A 19,621-nucleotide genomic window follows, 5' to 3' on the forward strand; every position below is an offset into this window, starting at 1 on the left:
GTGTGCTGCTGCTAAGTACAGCAAGGGCACAGACTCCTGGAGTGTGCTGCTGCTAAGTGCTGCATCTCCTTGATGACCTCGCTTCAGTCCTCAGTGTCCCCTCTGGCGACCTGGCAGGTGGTAGGATCCCCCCAGCCTCAACATGGCCTCCACAGAGATCAGGTGTCTGGTTTGGCCATGAATTTGGGCTCTTGGAAAAGTAGGTAGAGACACAGGTTGTTGACAGCACCCTCTCAGCTCATTCTCTGGTCAAGACCTTGTCCTCTTTGTCTCCTCAGGCACCTCCCTTGCACTCACATAGCTGCCACTTAATTTGACTGAGGTCTGAACAGCCGAAGGGCCCCATTCGAAGCTGAGATGCTCGCTTTCATGTCCTTCTCCACCAGCCCAGCACTGTCCTGCCTGTCCTCCAACTTAAGTTTAGTTTGAAGCTGATGACATTTCTGTTTATCTTAAAGGCTTCACTTTCAATCTTTCAGGGCTGCATGTATCTACCTGGAAGTACAATCAAGGAGATCGCCACAAATCCAGAAGAAGCAGGGAAGTTTGTCTTCGAAGTCATTCCAGGTAGGTGACAAAAAGTGGGAGAGATGTTCATTACATTCCCTGGTTATTTCTGATCCCAGAAGTCAAGGCTACATTTAGTGAGTCTAACCAGCTAGCCAACCAACCTAGTAAGAATGCATAATAGTTCTATATATAGTTAATGATCCTATACTAGTTCATTAATAACATGAAAACTAAGTTGATGTGCATCTGATTCAGCTCTGTAAGCATTTCACCGGCACCCGCTTGGAGCCAGGTATTCACTAGGCACTGGGACACTGATCTGAAAGTATATCACCCTCGCTAACTAAAAGGGAGCTTCCCTGGTGGTTCAGTGGTTTGTAAAGAATCTGCCTGCCAATGCAGGAGACACAGGATCGATTCCTGGATCAGGAAGATCCTCTGGAGAAGGAAATGGCAACCCACTCCAGTATTCTTGCCTGGAAAATCCCATGGATAGAGGAGCTTGGCAAGCTACAGTCCATGGGGTCACAAAAATGTTGAACTTGACTTGGCAACTAAGCAACAACATGAAAAGGACCTTAGCTTTGAAGATGAGTGGGACAATAAAATGAACAAAGTATAAATAGAACCATGAGAAACTGCCGTGTTGGTAGGTCAAAAATGGTCGATAATCAGCAGTCTCATATGGTGCGATGTGACCTAGTAAGAAATGACAGCTCCAGCTTCCTGAGTACTTATTACGTGTCGGGTGCTGTAATTCACCTATCACACAAGTTAACAGCACGCTGGAGATGCCTCTTTCTAATCAGGAGTTACCTTCCTGGAACGCAGGTAGGGAACAGGGGAATTTGTCTGTTCGTCTCAAGGGGAGTTGATGTGTCCCGCTGAAGCTGCTTCTGCCCGTCTCTTGCCCCACCAGGAACTCCAGGGCTGCTGGTCCAGCTCTGCAGCCGTGTTTGGCTGCTGCCATGCTGACACAGCAGGAGAGGCCCCAAGTCCCCTGAGTGCCCCCTCCCTTAATTCTCTTTTTAACCCTCACACAAGTCGGTCGTATGCATAAGAAGCTTGAGGGGGAAGGCAGTATAGCAGAGAGGGTGGACGTGCACTATCAGGAGCCAGCCTGCCTGGGACCACATCTGGCCCTGCCATTTGCTGCATGTGTGATAGAGTAAAGTAAAAGTCGCTCAGTTGTGTCCAACTCTTTGTGACCTCACCAGGTCCGTGGAATTCTCCAGGCAAGAATACTGGAGTGGATTGCCTTTCCCTTCTCCAGGGGATCTTCCTGATCCAGGGATCGAACCTGGGCCTCCTGCAACGCAGGCAGATTCTTTACCATCTGAGCCACCAGGGAAGCCCCTGCTATGTGTGTAATTGATCAGTTATTGAATTTAATTATTTAATTTCTCCTTGCCTCTGTTTCTTTACCTGTGAAATAGGGACAATGATGATATAGTGAGGATTAAGTAAACAAATATATATGTCACACTTGGTATAGTGCCTGGTAACAGTGTCATGTCAGTGTTTGATGTTTTGGCAATAACTAGAGGAAATTGTAAAATTCAGAAATCAATCTCCAAACTGGCTATGACTGTTTATAGAAAACAAAGAAAAATAGGATTTTTTTTTTTAAAGTTCAGCTCTTCCTAAGTGGCCACCTCATGGGCCTTTCCTGGATTTTTATCTGATGAGCTATCCATTTTTCTTTCTTCTGAAAGGAAGAGCCCACTTTTCCAATTTCTCCTTTCTGGGAGAACTCCACCCCTTTCCCACGAAATTTCTTCTCTTTCTAGGGCCCCTTTCCCAGCACAAATCATAAGACACAGCTGCTTATGATAACTGGTGTCCCATAGCCTGATTTCTCAATATAGGGTGACCCTACTGAGAGTTCCAACTAGAAATTTACTGTGGGCTTTGCACCAAGAAGCCAGTGCCTTTGGAGACTGCTGTGCTGGGGTGAAGATCTGTCCTCTCATCGTAACTTACACTTGCAGTTGTCTCCTGGGCTGCTGGGGCAGTTCTTGGGCAGATTCACACGTGTACGTAGGTGCACGCACACACTCATCACATAAGGAAAAACAACACTTATAAAGCAACAGTAAGGTAGGGAGCCATTTTCCCAAACATGTCATCATTCACCTAACCTGAAATGAGACAATGCTTTCTGTTACAATGTAGAGAATTTTCAGTTCCTTTTTTGGTCATCTTTTTGTATGAGATGATTCTCAGGGGCCAACCCTGGCATAAGAAATGGCCTTCCTAATCAGGGCCCCCTCTCTGTGATCACCAGTGTTAGCTGTACAAAACCCACAGAGAAGCGTTCCATTGTTGTTATGCTCTGCTTTTCTTTATCTGGAGCAGGCAAAGATTTGAGGCAAGCTTCCCTTCCCTACTTAACTCAAGCAGAATAACAATCTCCCACCCAAAGGGGATCATCAGGCAGAGGGGGGCTATTCCTTCTGTGGAACATGTAGGATTTAATTCTCATACTGCTTTCTGAGATGTGACACCACATTTCTTGAGCACCTGCTATGAGCCGCACATGTTGTAGGAACTGGGAACCCAGCAATGAATGAAACAGCCTGTAAGCAGCTTAGAATCAAGGCGGGGAGACTGACAACAAGCCAAATAAATGAGTACATTGTATAGTTTTATGATGTGATCAGTACTATGAGAAGAAAGCAAAGTAAGAGAGGAAGTTCTGGTGAGGTAGGGATGGCAACTGTTGATTTATCATTTGAAGGAGAGCAGGCAGAATAGACGTCATTGAGAAGGTGACCTTTGAGCCAAGATCTGAAGGAAGTGAAGACATGAGCCAAGTGTGTATCTGGAGAAGAGCATTCCAGGGAAGGGAACAGCCGGTGCCAAATCTCTGAGCCTATTTCTCATGTTCAAGAAACAGCAAAGAGGTCAGGGTGGTTACAGTGGAGTGCTGAGAGGGGAGAAGAGGAGGCAGTTTGGTCAGGGGTGGGCCCAGGTTTCACAGGCACTGGTCGGTAACTGTGCAAAGTTTGATTTTTGTGCTGGAAGGATGGAAAGCCATTGGGAGTTTTGAGCAGAGAAGTAACATGGTCTGACTTTTGTTTTAAAACTCTTCTGAGTTGAGGCTAAAAAGGGGCAAAGACATAGCAGGAGCAGCAGAGAGGAGGATATTGCAATTATACAATTGAGTGACAGAGACAATGAAGTGGTGAGAAATAAGCAATTTCTGGGCACATTTTGAAGACAGAGAGTACTTCATTTGCTGACAGATTAAATGTGGCAAAGAGAAGTCAAGGTTGACTCCAAGGTTTTCACCCAAACAACAGGAAAGCTGGCTTTCCTGAGATTTGTGCATGTAGAAGATCAAGGCTTTAGCTTTGTATTTTTGTTTTAGTATTAAGTAGTTAACTCAGTTTTAATGACAAGGAAAACAATGTTCAGGATAATTTAGCTACTGCTTCTATAGAGGTAAGGATAGGATGTTAAGAGATTTAGAAAAAAGACTCTGCACTAGATTTGGAATGGGAGGGGAGATGTGAAGGAAGGGTCCCTAGAGAAAATAACATTTGTGCTAGATTTTAAAGGATGGGCTTCTCTGATGGCTCAGATGGTAAAGAATCTGCTTGCAATGAGGGAGACCTGGAGTTTGATCGCTGGGTGGGGAAGATCCCCTGAAGAAGGTAATGGCTACCCACTCTAGTATTCTTACCTGGAGAATTCTGCAGACAGAGGAGCCTGGCGGGCTACAGTCCATGGGGTCACAAAGAGCTGGACACAACTGAGCAATTAAACTTTTACTTTAAAGGCTGGGTAGGAGTTCCTTAGGCAAGGGAAGAAAAGAAGGCAGGTTCCTCTCTAACAAGAGAAACAGCCCAATAGGTGACACATACTGAACAGACTGTTTAAGCCAGAGAAAGTATGTGTTTGAGGGTAGAGCTGCTGTTCTTGGGCTTTGTATTAATGTCAAACAGTTTCTCTCAAAGACAGCTCTTCCTAGCACCTCAGTGTGTCTAAACACTTATTTGTTTGTAGGGCAACAAGAGCTTTCAAATTCCCTGTGGTTCTTGTCTCTCAAATCTATCTTAATCTCACTGAGCCTCACTTTCCTTAGCCTTTGAGATAACCTACTTCTGAATCCATCTTGTCATCAGCTCTTCTGATCAGAAAGATCAGTCATAGAAGCTCTAGTTATTTAGAAACATCAAGATCTGGGTATTTCTTAATTGTTGCCATGATGCAGCCAAATGAGTCTTTCAGGAATGAGTGTGAATTGAAAGGCATGTTCTCTCAGACTGGAGTGTAGGCATGATGGAAGACACCAGATGAATTTTGGCCAAGGTCAAATCTGAAGCACTATGGGCTAATGGAGACTCTTGAGAGAAAGATCTGTAGCCTTGCCCTGAGTTTGGTGGTAACTTACTGGGTAACTTATAGGCTTCCCACGTGGTGCTAGTGGTAAAGAAGCTGCCTGCCAATGCAGGTGATATGAGAGACACAGGTTTGATCCCTGAGTCGGGAAGATCCCCTAGAGTAGGAAATGTCAACCCACTCCAGTATTCTTACCTGGAAAATCCCATGGGTGAGGAGCCTGGTGGGCTACAGTCCATAGCAAACAGTTGAACATGACTGAAATGACTTAGCACTTACTGGGTACCAATGGGCAAGGCCCGTTGTACCTCTGGGCTTCATTTATCTGTGGAGCAGAAATGATAGTAGAGCCTTATTCTACTTCAAAGGGATATTGTGATTCCTTTGGGATTCCTTAGTTCTTCCCCGAGGGCTTTTTACTGCCCATTTTACTTCTGGGAACATCTGATGTTCCTCAATAGCCAGTGCTTCCATGGACTGAGACCAGAAGAGCTGTTGGCGACACAATGATAAGATGGATTCAGAATCAGGTTTGTTGTCATTGTTGAGTCACTAAGTCATGTCTGACTCTTTGCGACTCCATGGACTGTAGCAAGCCAGGCTACAGAATCAGGTTTCTCCAAAGCATAAAAAAAGTGAGACTGGGTAATTTTAAGGTGCATTCAAGAGACTGGAAACAGAGGAACTTTGGAAGTATTCTGTTGCTATGAAAGAAAATACAGGTTTGGACCCAACTGGGCAGATATAATAGGTTCTTTTTAAAGTTTTTTTTAAAACAGATGAACCTATTGCTGGGCAGGAATAGAGACACAGACATGGAGGAGGGACACGTGGACACAGTGGAGGAAGGGGAGGGTGGGATGAACTGGGAGAGTGACATTGAGATACAGACACTAACGTGTGTAAAATAGATAGCTAGTGGAAGGCTGCTGTATAACGTAAGGAGCTCAGCTCAATGCTCTGTGGTGACTTAGAGGGGTAGGGTGGAGGGTGCGGGGGAGGGACGCTAACAAGGGAGGGGGTATATGTGTACATATAGCTGATCACTTTGCTGTACAGAAGAAAACTAACACAAAATTATAGAGCAATAATACTCAAATAGAAAATAATAAATGAAAAAGCAAATAAAATTGGGACTATGTTTTCTGACATCTAAAAGAAATTGCACTTATTTGATGTACATTATTATGTAAATTACAGGTGTCCAATATAGTGAGTCACAATTTTTAAAGGTTGTACTCCATATATAGTTATTAGAAAACATTGGCTATCTTCCCCATGTTGTACAGTATATCCTTGTAGCTTATTTTATTTTATACCCAATAGTTTGTCCCATTTAATCCTCTACCCCTTATTGTCTCTCTCTACTTCCCACTCCCTACTAGTGACCACTAGTTTGTTTTCTATGAGTTTGCTTCTCTTCTTTTTTGTTATATCCACTAGTCTGTTGTATTTTTTTAGATGTTATCTATAAGCAATATCATACAATAATTATCTTTCTCTGTTTGACTTATTTCACTTTGCATAACGCCCTCCAAATTGATCCATGTTGCTGCAAATGACAAAATTTCATACTTTTTTCATGGCTGAGTAGTATCCCATTGTATGTATATACCACATTCTCTTTATCCATTCTTTTGTTGATGGACATTTAGGTTGCTTCCATATCTTGGTAATTGCAAATAATGATGCTATGAACATTGAAGTATTTGTATCTTTTCAAATTAGTGTTTTTGTTTTGTTTTTTGATAAATACCCAGGAGTGGAATTGCTGGGTCATATGATAGTAGAACAAACTCTTTTTGGAGGAAATGCCCTGATATTTTTTTTGAAAAGAATGGGTTGATATCCCCTAGAACAATTTGAAATTTAATAGTATCTTGTCGTTGCCCTTATTTTCTTGTTGTTTTTAAGACCTATGCTTGATGGGTTCCCTCTCCTATGCCTCTCCTTCTCTCTCCCTACTTGTTTCTGTCACTTTCTCTCATTCTTTGTCTCGGTCTCCCATCCCTACTCTGCCCCCTCGTCATTTCCTCTACCCTTTTGTCCGCTTGACAACTCCAACCCAGGACATACTACAGACGTATGTCTATAATATTGGGTTTAAAGTGAAAACAGTAAATAAAGTCGTAACAGACTTCATTTGTTTGTCAGCCATGTATCAAGAGCCACTGTTTGGAATGTCTCATGCGGGCAGGAGAGCAGTGATTCTGAACAAGAAGCACTGATTCACAAGAAAGAGACACCTGTGTGCTCACTGCCCTCCCTCCTGAGTTGCTGTTTCCTTTCCCACACCCACAGCTGAGCTCAGGGTAGCTGAAGAAAGTATCCATGACTGGCGTGATAGACTGAAGCCTTCAAAGCTTGTACGGGCTGAGCCTGTCTCCTCTAGTACTGACACTGCCTCTCACGCTTCCTCTTACTTTTGGTAGGAAATGGCTTCTGCCATTCCAGGGAGCAGATATCAGCCCAAATGAATTCAATTGCAAACCACCGAGTTCAGTGATTCATCCATAGAATTGGTAGTTTCAGCAAAAACATCAAAGGTGCACAGATATTCAGTTCTGGGAATAAGTAGATGCTTTTGTGTTGTTTGACTGATTGTTTAATTGGACCAAAAAGCAATTCAGGCATGACTTCCCCCTTGCTGCCCCTTGCTCTAGTTCCTGACAAATGTAAGACCTTCATTAGTGTTACTTCTTCCTCCAGCCTCATGTGACCAGAGTCGTACAGGACAGGATTCCTATGTCCTCATGGCCAGCTCCCAGGCGGAAATGGAGGAGTGGGTTAAATTCCTTAGGAGAGTCTCTGGCACGCCCTCTGGAGGTAAGGACCCCTGCAGGCTTTTCTGAACAGGTGTCTGTGACATCTCAGAGATGGGAAGGAAGTAGTTTCAGACATGGTCTTTCCTGGAACAGTGTTCAAAGAAGACCACGAGGGGACAACTCTGAGGCTGTGCTCATTGCCAAGGCTCTAACTTCCCTCCCCCAGTGATATCAAAGCCAACTCTAGATTGGCTGGAAAGACCTTTGTTTGCACTCATCGACAAATGTATGTGATGCCCTGAAGTGGTCCTTTTCCTCTCTGGACACAGTGCTTTTGTCTGTAAAATGAATGGATTGGAGCAGCTGACCCCAGTCCCCAGCAGCACTAACCTTCAGCGGTACCAAGAGTCTGCCCATTTATAGGGACTTTGGAACCTAAAAGGGTTGATGGCAGGATCTATGCTAAACGCATAAGTAAGGCTGATCAGCACAGGAAGGGAAAGTTGCTATGGGAGTCAGACTGGGAAGAGGTTCTGAACTTGTGTCTAGTGTTATAGATATGCAGTGAATTTAGAACTGAACACTTTCCTGGCTTACAAGTATTTGAGTGTACAAGTTCAAGTTCAAGGTTACAAGCCTGAGTATTTGAGCTCTCTGAGAAACCTGATGCTGTGTCCACCAGGAGTCCTGCCTGTGAATAACTAATGTGAGAAAAATCTGAAATTAACAAAGAGGTGAATCCAGTATGTGATTTTTCATGTCATAAAAAATACGAAAGAACTGATGTGGACATGCTCTCAAGGGACCACATAACACAAATGAGTGTATTCAACTTTTTTAAGGAGACAGTCATTTTTGTCAGCTTCAGGATAACTGTGTAATACATGATTATTTATCAGTTATGCTGCCTGATTTAGAAATCATTTGGGGGGGGTGCTTTTACAGCTCAAATATTATATATTTTTTAATTGCCCAATTATTTCTTTCAAAACTGATAAGAATCTTAACAACTTTGTGGACATTTGAAAAAATATAGGAAAATAACCACCCATAAGGCTACCGAAGATATTTTTATATTTTCCTTTCAGCCGGTGTTCATATATACACACTTCTTCCCCAGGATGATAAACAAAGGTTATATGCAATTCAATACCTTTTGTTTTCTAGTTTAATTTTCCAAAATGGTTGTATAATCTTAATTGGAAAATTTTATGCAAATGATGTTAAACAAGAAACACTGGGCATCTGTAGTCGCTCCTTCAGGAAACCAAGGGCAGGAACTTCCAGGAGGACTCAAGGAGCTGAGACTGAGAACTGATCAGGATGAGCTTATCCTGTTTGTTTCTGAGGGGCCATGCAGCTGTTTGTTCTGTTTTCCTCTGCCTGCTTATCTGTTTTCATCTAGTTAACAGCCCTCTAGCACTCACGCCAGTCCCAAACACTGCTGAGCTAGCCCCAGCTTTCCTGTATTTCTCCCTTAACTACCAGTGGAGATTGAGCTCAACCTCTTGTTGATCAGTCACTAAGTCATGTTCAGCTCTTTGCGACCCCATGGACCTGCTCAGAGTACACTAGGCTCATCTGTCCTCCAGTATTTCCCGGAGTTTGCTCAAATTCATGTTCATTGAGTCAGTGGTACTATCTAACCATCTCATCCTCTGTCGCCCCTTTCTCCTTTTGCCTTCAATCTTTCCCAGCATCAGGGTCCTTTCCAATGAGTCGGCTCTTCACATCAGGTGGCCAAAATATTGGAGCTTCAGTTTCAGCAACAGTGCTTCCAATGAATGGGGTGGCAGCAGAGGCTGAGCTCATTCTGTTTCATGGATCACAGCTTTGTGGTGAAGGCACTTGCGTAACTCAATGAAGCTATGAGCCATGCCTTGCAGAGCCACCCGAGATGGATGGGTCATAGTGAAGAGTTCTGATAAAGTATAAGGAAATGGCAACCCATCCAGTGTTCTTCCCTGGAGAACCCTGTGAACAGTATGAGCTCAGCCTCTACCACTGCCCCATTCCAAACTCCTGGCTCAGTTGTGGTCAGGATCAGGGGCAGGGATGCTGTCCTGTGACCTGTAACCAGCATGAGGGGTTGAGGGGTGGGCTGTGAGAACAGAAGTGACTTGGATGGGACAGCCAAACTTAAGAGTGCCTACCTCCTGCAAAGAGCTGCAACCTATTACCCCCCCCCCCCCAAAAAAAAGTGTGATTTCATTAATCATTTCCCAATTCCTAAATATGGCATTTTGGGGGGTGCTAATCAAGTAGAGATGAGATGTTTATTTATTAAATGTCTATTTGGTGATGCTCACCCTGGCTGGTCTTATCTGTGACCCTCCTTACTGCCCTAGATTGTGAGATGGTTGACCTTTTCTTTCTTTGATCCAGTGCTTTGACTAAACTGACAAGGGTGGTAGATGCCTTCTAAAATATGTATCTGTTCTGAGTCAGAATGCTGTGGCTGTGCTGTGACCAGCATCTGTGCCCCTTTGGTGCTCTGCTCAGCCTTGTCAGGGTGAACTGCTGCTACAGTCATAACACGAACGGGGATTTCTTCCTCACCCCACCTGGAGGCTGCCGCCATCAGAAGCAAGTCAGGCATAAGTCCTGTAGGCAGAGGAAAGTCCAGGGGAGCAAAAATAAGAGCACGACACTATTTATTTATTCAGAGAACAAGGTTTGGATTTGATGTGGCATCTCAGACCCTTAAAAGTTTTCTGTTGAACCAAACTTGGAGATCTCAGGATGAGAAGGCATTTGAAGACAGCAGAGTCCAGTCTGAGGCCATGGGACAAGTCAGACATTTGTCTTTCCTGTTTTTTAGTTAGGACAGTCCAGTCCTGAGGAAGTAAAAGATTTTTCCAAGGGGCCCAGGTATCAAGGGGCAGCAGCAAGGCTACTGTCCCTGTAGGGGGCCCTCTTTTGCCTTGTAAAGTGCCACGGATCTGGGTCTACTGGATCCCCAGGGCGCATCCTCCAAACACCGGGAAGACACCGAGATCTGTTGCTGCTGTCTTCTTCCAGCTTTTCATGAAACTTTCTATGGCTTTTTTTCACCCAGAACCTAATCACATCTCACCACCTTCACTACCGCCACCCTGGTTGAGATGCCAGACTGTCTTGTTCGAAGTGCGGCTTTGATCTCCACACACTCTCCAGGCTTTCAGCCTCTCCATCTTATGGTCTGTTGAAAACAGAGCAGAAGAGCAAGCCTGTTAACTCTGTCATATCGAGATCCTGCTCTACTCATCACAGTCCAATAGCTCCCTTTCTCTGTCAGAGGAAAAGTCAGAAGCGCTAGGATGAATCCGTACACAATCTGCCCCCATCCCTGTGACCTCTCTGACCTTGTTTTCTAGAACCCTCTCCAATGTTCATTTCACTCCAGCTTCACCAGCCTCCTTGCTCTTCCCCAAACACCCTGGACACAGTCCTGTCTCAGGGCCCTGGGACTTACTGCTTTCTCTGTCCGTAATCCTCCTTTCTCAGACAGCTGTGTGACTTGGTCCCTTGCTTTGCTCAGGTCCTTGCTCAAATATCACTTCAGCAAGCCCTGCCCCAATCGTCCCATTTAATATCAAGCCCTTTTCCCATCAAGTCATTCTCATGACAGTTCTGCAGAGCTGAGGCTTCTTCCTGCCCCAGTTCCTTTTCTAACTCCCGTGATGGGAGAGATAGTCCACGTGGTTCCCACGCAAACCTAACTTCTTCCCCATGGCTCTTCCTGCCTCGGAACTGATTCTGAACACGCCTATAACCGTGTCTGATTCTGGGACCAACTTTGGTGGATATGTGTTGTAGGGAGGGGGAGGGTTCCCCCACAAATTCAAGCAATTCTTCTACAGGAGCTAGGTGCTATAAAGTTGAACTCAATTTTGACACTATCTACAATGGTAAAGAGTCCACCTGCCGATGAAGGAGATACAGGAGACATGGGTTCAATCCTTGGGTTGGGAAGATCCCCTAGAGGAGGAAGTGGCAACCCACTCCGGTATTCTTGCCTGGAGAACCCCATGGACAGAGGAGCCTGGTGGGCTACAGTCCTTGGGGTGCAGAGTCAGCTAAGACTGAGTGACAGCACACACGCATGCACCAAGAGATAGCTTCAGATTTCACAGACTAAGAGCTCAGTCCTGCAAGACTGCTCCCAAGCACACACTCACTTATTATGCGACAAGTCCACATTGTACCATGTGCGTCTGACCAAACAGCTAGAGATTAGAAATTCCAACAACCCCTCCTTGGGCTCTAATGATTTTCTGGAGTGGCTCAGAGAACAGAGGAAACCAGTTTAGTTACTAGATTACTGGTTTATTATAAAAGGACAAAACTCAGGAACAGACAAGTAGAAGATATGTGTAGGAAAGGTGTGGGTAAGCCCTCTCCCCACACCACTCTATCAGTTTCTCCTTGTGTTCAGCAACCTGACATCTTTCTGAATTCATTTTGTTTGTTTGTTTTTTTCTGGAGGCTTCATTACATAGGCAGGATTGATTAAATCAGTGGTCACTGGTGATTGAATTCAGTTGCCAGCCCCTCCCCTTCCAGGGAGGCTGAGAAGGCTGAGACTGAAAGTTCCAAACTAATAATCACATGGTTGGTTCCCCTAGCAACCAGCCCCCATCCTTAGCTAGGATCCAAAAATTACCTCTTTAACATAACAAAAGACACTTGATCACTCTTATCTCAGGAAATTCCAAGAGTTTTAGGAACTCTGTGCCAGGAAATGGGTGGAAGAGCAAATATATATTTCTTATTATAAATCATAATATTGCACCTTGGAAAGCAACATTTTGGTGCACCTTGGTATTCCAGCTTTTTCCTTCCTAGACAACCAGTTTATCTCTCTCCTCCTCCCCACTCCTTTTTTTTAACTATGCTTTTCCTAAGGGTCTGTCTGGAAAGTTAGATTAATTTTTCCTGGAAGTTCTGGATGCAATTATAGAGTTTTCTAGAATTAAGGAGAACAAAAAGGGAAGTGATCACACCTTAACTTTAAATGACTCTTCCCCAGGCTCCCAGCTGCCCATTTTCTTCAAACCATCTCCTCCCTTTAGTAAGAAGGCTCTGCCTTCCCTGGATCCAGCCCATCCCCAGGAGGCTGTTAGCCACTTTGTAAATTGTTCCTCGGTGGGGACCTGCTTTGCCCTCTTCCTCTGGAGGCTGGCCTCTGAGGTTTTCCTGAGCCATTGCTGGGCACAGAAGCGCTGCTCTAGGTTGTGTAACGTTTTGCTCCACCCAACCAGGATATAAGACCCTGGGGGCAGGTCCCACGGTTTAAGAGTCTTTTGTGTGTTTGCCAGCACTAGGCATGGAGCATATAAATATGCAATTGTTCTATTCCTTGGGTTCTTTTTCTCCCTCTCTTCTTACTGTGTCTGCAGCCTTCAGAGCAAAATTTCACAACCCTCAGCCCAGTGTTGCCTAAGGGAGTGTGGTTTCTGTAATTCACTGTTACCCCATGTGACCTGCTTCTTTTTCTCTAGCTAAATGGGACGTTACAAGGGATGGTCTCTGTTTCTTTCATTAATTATTTCCTCTCCTTTCCCCTGAGGCCTCAGCACTTGACAGATACTCAACAAATATTTATTTACTCAACAAATATTTCTTGAGCATGTGTCATGCGCCAAGCACTGTGCCAGCACTGGGTACAACAGTGAGAGAGAGAAAAAGAGAAAAAAAGACAAAGTCTCTACTTTCATAGTCTAGTAAAAGACATAGAAAAGAAGTTAAAACTCCAAGGAAACCCATAAAATTTCAATTGCATAAAGTACCATGAAGAATAAAACTCATGATGCCATAGTGGGGGGGGGGGGGGGGAATGTCTTTATTAAGAAGTTCAGGAAACTAATGATGATTCAGCTTCTATCTGAAGGGCCAGAAAAGGCCAACTAGGCAGAGAAGGGGGAAGAGGCACAGTGTCTCAGAGGAACCGCATATACAAAGGTCCTGTGGCAGAAAGGAGAATGGGCTCTGGATTGAGAGGAAGGTGTGAACAGTGGAGATAGCCTGGTTAAAGCTGGGTCTTTATGCTAAGGTGGTTTGGATGAGGGTAAGGAAGGTGGAGATGGAGAGAAGTAAGCAGGTTTGCATACTGTTTCCATGGTAACATTGCCCAGACATGGGAGTGAATTTGATACTTAAAGAGAATGTGGTATCAAAGATGAGCGCTCCATTTCTATGAGTGCATGGAGGGATGAACTTGGTTGGCAGCATCACACTGTCCAGGATCCTACCTGGCAGTCCTTCCCTGCCCTTTCCTGTCTTCCCCCTGACGCCAAGAGTCCATTTCAAGTCTCCTGGGCACGCCTAGCTGGCTTGCTGCACTCTTTGCTGAGTCTTCTCAGTGGGAGGGGGGGAAATCTTCTCATTTTACCCAGCAACCCACCTCCAAGATCCTTTTCTCTGAAGGCTCAACTGAGCCACGTGCAACTCATTTCCAGGGAAGGGTGGGCTGGCTTCATCAGCGCTAAGTGAAATCCTGTGTTCCTGCCAGAGGCTTTGATATATGGAGCGATGCTGGGAAGGGCTGTGTGTGGGCTTTCTTTCTTTCTTTTTTTTTTTTTTTAACGCACCTCCCTGGTACTCCTTGAATGGCAGTTGACAATTAGCTGCTAAGTAAAAGGGGGCACTTATTTTTATTGCGGGGGCCTTGACAGCTTTATGTTCACTCTTTAAAAGCCAAGAGTCATGTGTGTTAAGGTGAGTGGGGAGGAGAAGATGTGTGGGAAGGAGGAAGGGAGGGCCGGGGCAGGTGCCGACAGATCCCATGGTTTCAGTGCTGGAGTCAGAACCTGAGCAGTGTTTACAAGCATGTGTTGATCTGGAAACAAGAGAGAATGGTTCCTGCAGCTTGTGGAGGAGGGAAGGTCTGAGGCTGGCCCTGCAGAAAGTACGATTCCTGGGCCCCCATCATGCCTCGTATCCCCAGGATGCCGCGGTGGGAGCTGGGCTGTGGCTTTCCTGCCCTGGCACTGCTCTTTTGCTGGAATTTCAGGAAGAAAACACCCAAGCTCCAAAAGAAAGGTATTTCTTTCCAATTTTGTGATTTGCTTCTTCACAAAAAGATGCTTTGCCCAGTGTTTCCTTTCCCTCCTGTCTGAGAGGGGTATGCTCCTAGGACTGAGCCTCTGGGGACAGGAGGGGAGAGCAGGGAGAGAGAGGCAGAGAGGGGCCTCTCTGTGACCTGGGCTGGACCGGAGGCCGGGTGGGAGGGCTCTTGTCCTGGATCCAGGACTGTTTGAGCAATGATGAAGGAGGAATGAGACTAAAAAGGAGGTGACAGCTAATCCTACTTGTGGTTAACAGAATCAATACAGTGTTCAGGGGTTTTCCAGCAAATCTGGGGTGGAAGCTAGAGAAGTAAGGAGTGAAGGATGGCTTGTGAGAGGAGACAAGACAGTTTACCCCTTTCTCTGTTTCCTTGAGCTTTTTGGATGTCTGAAATTTTACCTGGACAATTTTATTCCACTGACTTTACAAAAGAAAGATTAAAGTATACTGGTTTTAGAATCCCAGGGTAAACATTAATATGACCTTGGACAGATTTGTAACCCGAGTCTCAGTTTTCTCATCTGTAAAATGGGACAGTAATAGCTACTTTATTATTTTTAAGAGGACTAAATGAAAGAGCACATGAAAAATTTAAGGTAGTTTGTCATAAAATTAGCTTAATTAATTAAATGTATTAATAATTATATAGCATATTATAATTACTTAAGATTTGTACCTGTTTAGATGGAAATGCTTTTGTTAATGGCAACGGGTCCAAAGTAATGAGCAATTCTGAGTGGACGAGTGGTTGGAGAGGGTAGAAAGGGCAGTTCCCTGAAGGGCTGAGTGCAAGCTAGGAGGGCAGAGAAAAGGGAGCTGGGTTTCTCCTCTTAGTATCCATAGGATAGGAAATGGTCTCTGAGTACTTTCTAACCCACTGTCTGTTATCTTCCCCCTTCACTGATCCTTCACTAGTTTCCCTAGACTTCTCAGTTCATCTATTCCCTTTTAGCTAGGCTATTTCTTGTCTACTCAGGATCAAAGAATTCAGGATACTCTAGCAATCAGGATCCAGAACTCAGAGGTAGGTAGAACTCAGGATTGGGTCTTTGAAGTTCCAGGGATATTTTGGACTCTAAACTCATGACATGTGATGTGAGATGAAGAGTGGCAAACGCTGATGTAGACAAACTGAAGAAACAAGGTTGCCCTTTCTCTCATGTTAGAAGGGATCTGTGGGGTCCTGGTGTCTCCAGAACAGGCAGTGGTCATCTCTTGTTGGTAAGACTGGCTTGCACGGATTTCTAGGCTGGAGCTGGAAAGTTTGGAGTCTTCATCACATAGGTGATATTTAAAGTTGTGAGATTATAAAGTACATGTAAAGGCGGAAGGAAAAGCTTGAGACATTAACCTTTAGTGTACAGGGAGAAAGGAGGAGTCATCCCAGGGGGCTGAGAATAAGGCTGGTGAAATAAATGGAGAACCGAAAGCCATGTGAGAAATTGTCTCAAGAAGGAAGGGGTGATTTGCTGTGTCACGTGTTGCTGACGCAGCAGTTCAGAAAAAGACCGAGAATTTGATCACCGGACTTTAAAAATGCAGAGGCCATTGATTTCCTTTCCAATCAATCCTAAAGGAAATCAGTCTTGAAGATTCATTGGAAGGACTGATGCTAGAGCTCCAATATTTTGGCCACTGATGGGAAGAGCCCGACTCACTAGAAAAAGACCCTGATGCTGAGAAAGATTAAAGGCAAAAGGAGTAAGTGGCAGCAGAGGATAAGATGGTTAGATAGCATCACTGACTCAATGGACGTGAATCTGAGCAAACTCTGGTGTGCTGCCAGTCCATGGGGTCACAAAGAGTCAGACATAGTGACTGAACAACAATAACAAATTGATTTCCTTGACAAGTGCAAGTTTGGGGAAGTGCTGACCAGAGTGCATTTGGGAGGGAAGGGACGGGGAACAGGAGGAATGGGAGACAGCAGGTAACAGCTCTTTGAGGACTAGTCTGTCATGTGCCAGGCTCGGTGCCAGGAGATAAAAATAGATGGTGAGCCAGACAGGCTGTCTGCCTCTGAGGAACCCACAGTCCAGTGGAAGAAAAATACTTAAATAAATCATCATAAGACGACATGAGAAGTGATGGAGGTATACACAGGGAGTGCCGTGAGCACAACGTAGGGAATAACCAATTCCCTCTTAGGAGAAGGCATTTGAGTTCAGGCTGCAGGAAAATCAGGTTTCCTGGTGGGGAGGAGGAAGGGCTTTCACTCCAGAGTTTTCAAGAGGAAGGCTGGTTTCCCTTCTATCATAATCTACAGTTACCAAAGAATCTGGGCTGCAGCAGATGCTCAGGCTATATTTGCCAAACGATTTTGTGAATTCCAGTGGAAGGAGTTTGCAAAAAAAAGAATTGCAGAAGCACCCATTACAACAATGTTTGCAGTACGAGTGAGGATTGAAAAGAGAGGCAGTTTAAAGTGAATTGAAAATGTCCTGATCTGTTAAGAAGGAAGGAAGGGGTGTTGCACATCATTCTAATGTACAATAATTAGTACCTTGTGTTAATGGCTTTGTATTCTCAATGCCTAGGAAAGTGCCTACTGCTTGAATGATTGACTGAATTGCTATTGCTTGTGAGAAAGTCTATAGGAGGAGCAGTGACTTGGGAGAGTTGGGAGTGGGATGAGAGTGAGATTGGAGAAGACAGTGGGAGAACTGCCATCAGACATTGGGCTTACAGGAATAAAGGAGAGAGAGAAAGAAATGAGAGAGGCAGAGATGATATCTATAGAAAGAGATTGGACCAGATACGCAAATTTGTGTCAATTTATGGGTGCTATCCAAATGCATGGACTTGTATGAACTTTCCCAAGGATGACATCTAGAGTGAGGAGAAGTCTGAATTGGGATGCTAGGAAATGACACATTGAAGGAGTAGGTAGAAGATGGGCAAGTACAGGAATCTGCAGAGGAGCCTGCAGGAAGATGAGACTATAGTGAAGGTGGATGGTTTCATTGCCACGTAGGGAGGAAGTCTTGAGGAAGGAAGGAGAATCAATACCATTGGTCTTCAGAGAAGACCAGCAGATTGTGGAATGAATGAAGGTCAGTTCAGTTCAGCCGCTCAGTTGTGTCTGACTCTTTGTGACCAAAGAGTCACATCACCAGCTCCTGGAGCCTACTCAAACTCATGTCCCTCAAGTCAGTGATGCCATCCAACCATCTCATCCTCTGTTGTCCCCTTCTCCTCCTGCCTTCAATCTTTCCCAGTATCAGGGTCTTTTCTAATAAGTCAGCTCTTATCAGGTGGCCAAAGGATTGGAGCTTCAGCTTCAGCATCAGTCCTTCCAGTGAATATTCAAGATTGATTTCCTTTAGGATGGACTGGTTTGATCTCTGTGCAGTCCAAGGGACTCTCAAGAGTCTTCTCCAACACCACAGTTCAAAAGCATCAGTTTTTCAGCACTCAACTTTCTTTATGGCCCACGTCTCACATCCATACATGACTACTAGAAAAACCATAGCTTTGACTATACGGACCTTTGTTGGCAAAGTAATGTCTCTTCTTTTTAATATGCTGTCTAGGTTTGTCAGACTTGGCTATTAGGAGGGCATGAGAAATCTTAGATAACAGATTGGGTGGGAAGATGCTGGTGAGGGTACCAGATTGAAATAGATTGAGAGGTTACATGAATAACAAGGGAAACAATGGAGGCCATGAGTGTGGATGACTCTTTCCAGAAGCATACATGTTTCTCTGTAAGCATATTGGTGAAGAAAAGAAAGGAAGTATTTACTGATTGCAGGAGAGCTGGGGTGGGAAATGCTTCTTTAATAAACTGGTAAAGACTTAGATTCAGATGCTCTTTCAATTTAAGATATCAAAGGAGAATGAAGTCCTAGAAAAGACAGAAAAGGAGGGTACCCCACTTTAAGAAACATCATCTTAGACAAAAGCACAGGGTACTTTTCTTCCTCCAAGAGAGGACAGGCAGATGGACAGAGGAGGGAGGATAGGAAAGGCAGGGACTAGAGATCACAGTTTCTTTCATGATGTCCTCTGTTTGGGGAGATAAGGACAAGAGGAGACAAGGTCACCTGCTAAGACAGAGGGGAGGGGATGGGTGGTGGGTTCAAGGGTGTGGTGAATTGGACCCAAGGAGATGCTGGAGGGTAAAGGGATGTTGGGAAATGTGTGTTCTGGGGAGAATGACATTGAAAGTCGTGACTGTGGACCATGGGAGGAAGAGACAATGAGCACAGGAACAAAGCTGAGAGACTCAAATGAGGAGGAAAGCTGGTGGACAGGCTGTGCAGAGGTGTGTAAGAAGGAGCTTGATTTCAGATCATCTGCCTCAAGACCTCAGAAACAAACTTACATTTGACAGCTCTGACATCTTTGTGTTTGGGGTGTCTTTCTCTACTGTGATCCAGTGGGCTTCTTGAGCCCAAATGTCAACTGCTCTGAAACACATCTGCTTTTCCGTCTAAGGTGCCCTCCCTAGAACTCTCAAAGGGAACTTTAAATGCCCCATTGTCTATGCGTTCAGTTCAGTTGCTCAGTCGTGTCCAACTCTTTGTGACCCCATGAATTGCAGCACGCCAGGCCTCCCTGTCCATCACCAACTTCCAGAGTTCACTCAGACTCATGTCCATCGAGTCAGTGATGCCATCCAGCCATCTCATCCTTTGTCATCCCCTTCTCCTCCTGCCCCCAATCCCTCCCAGCATCAAAGACGTTTCCAATGAGTCAACTCTTCGCATAAGGTGGCCAAAGTGCTGGAGTTTCAGCTTTAGCATCATTTCTTCCAAAGAAATCCCAGGGCTGATCTCCTTCAGAATGGACTGGTTGGATCTCCTTGCAGTCCAAGGGACTCTCAAGAGTCTTCTCCAACACCACAGTTCAAAAGCATCAATTCTTCGGTGCTCAGCCTTCTTCACAGTCCAACTCTCACATCCATACATGACTACTGGAAAAACCATAGCCTTGACTGGATGGAC

At 44.8% G+C, this 19,621-nt stretch overlaps 1 protein-coding gene across 1 annotated transcript in view; it reads left to right on the forward strand.

Moving 5' to 3' along the window:
- The window catches only part of ARHGAP25 (Rho GTPase activating protein 25), a 92,727-nt gene that overhangs the window by 50,646 nt on the left and 22,460 nt on the right, over window positions 1–19,621 (forward strand). The window contains exons 3-4 of the mRNA XM_052648823.1: window positions 480–567; window positions 7,567–7,683. Of these exons, the coding sequence (XP_052504783.1) occupies window positions 480–567; window positions 7,567–7,683 (205 nt within the window). The remainder of the gene's footprint in view (window positions 1–479; window positions 568–7,566; window positions 7,684–19,621) is intronic.

Source organism: Budorcas taxicolor, chromosome 11 (assembly GCF_023091745.1).
Source record: "Budorcas taxicolor isolate Tak-1 chromosome 11, Takin1.1, whole genome shotgun sequence".
NCBI lineage: Eukaryota > Metazoa > Chordata > Mammalia > Artiodactyla > Bovidae > Budorcas > Budorcas taxicolor.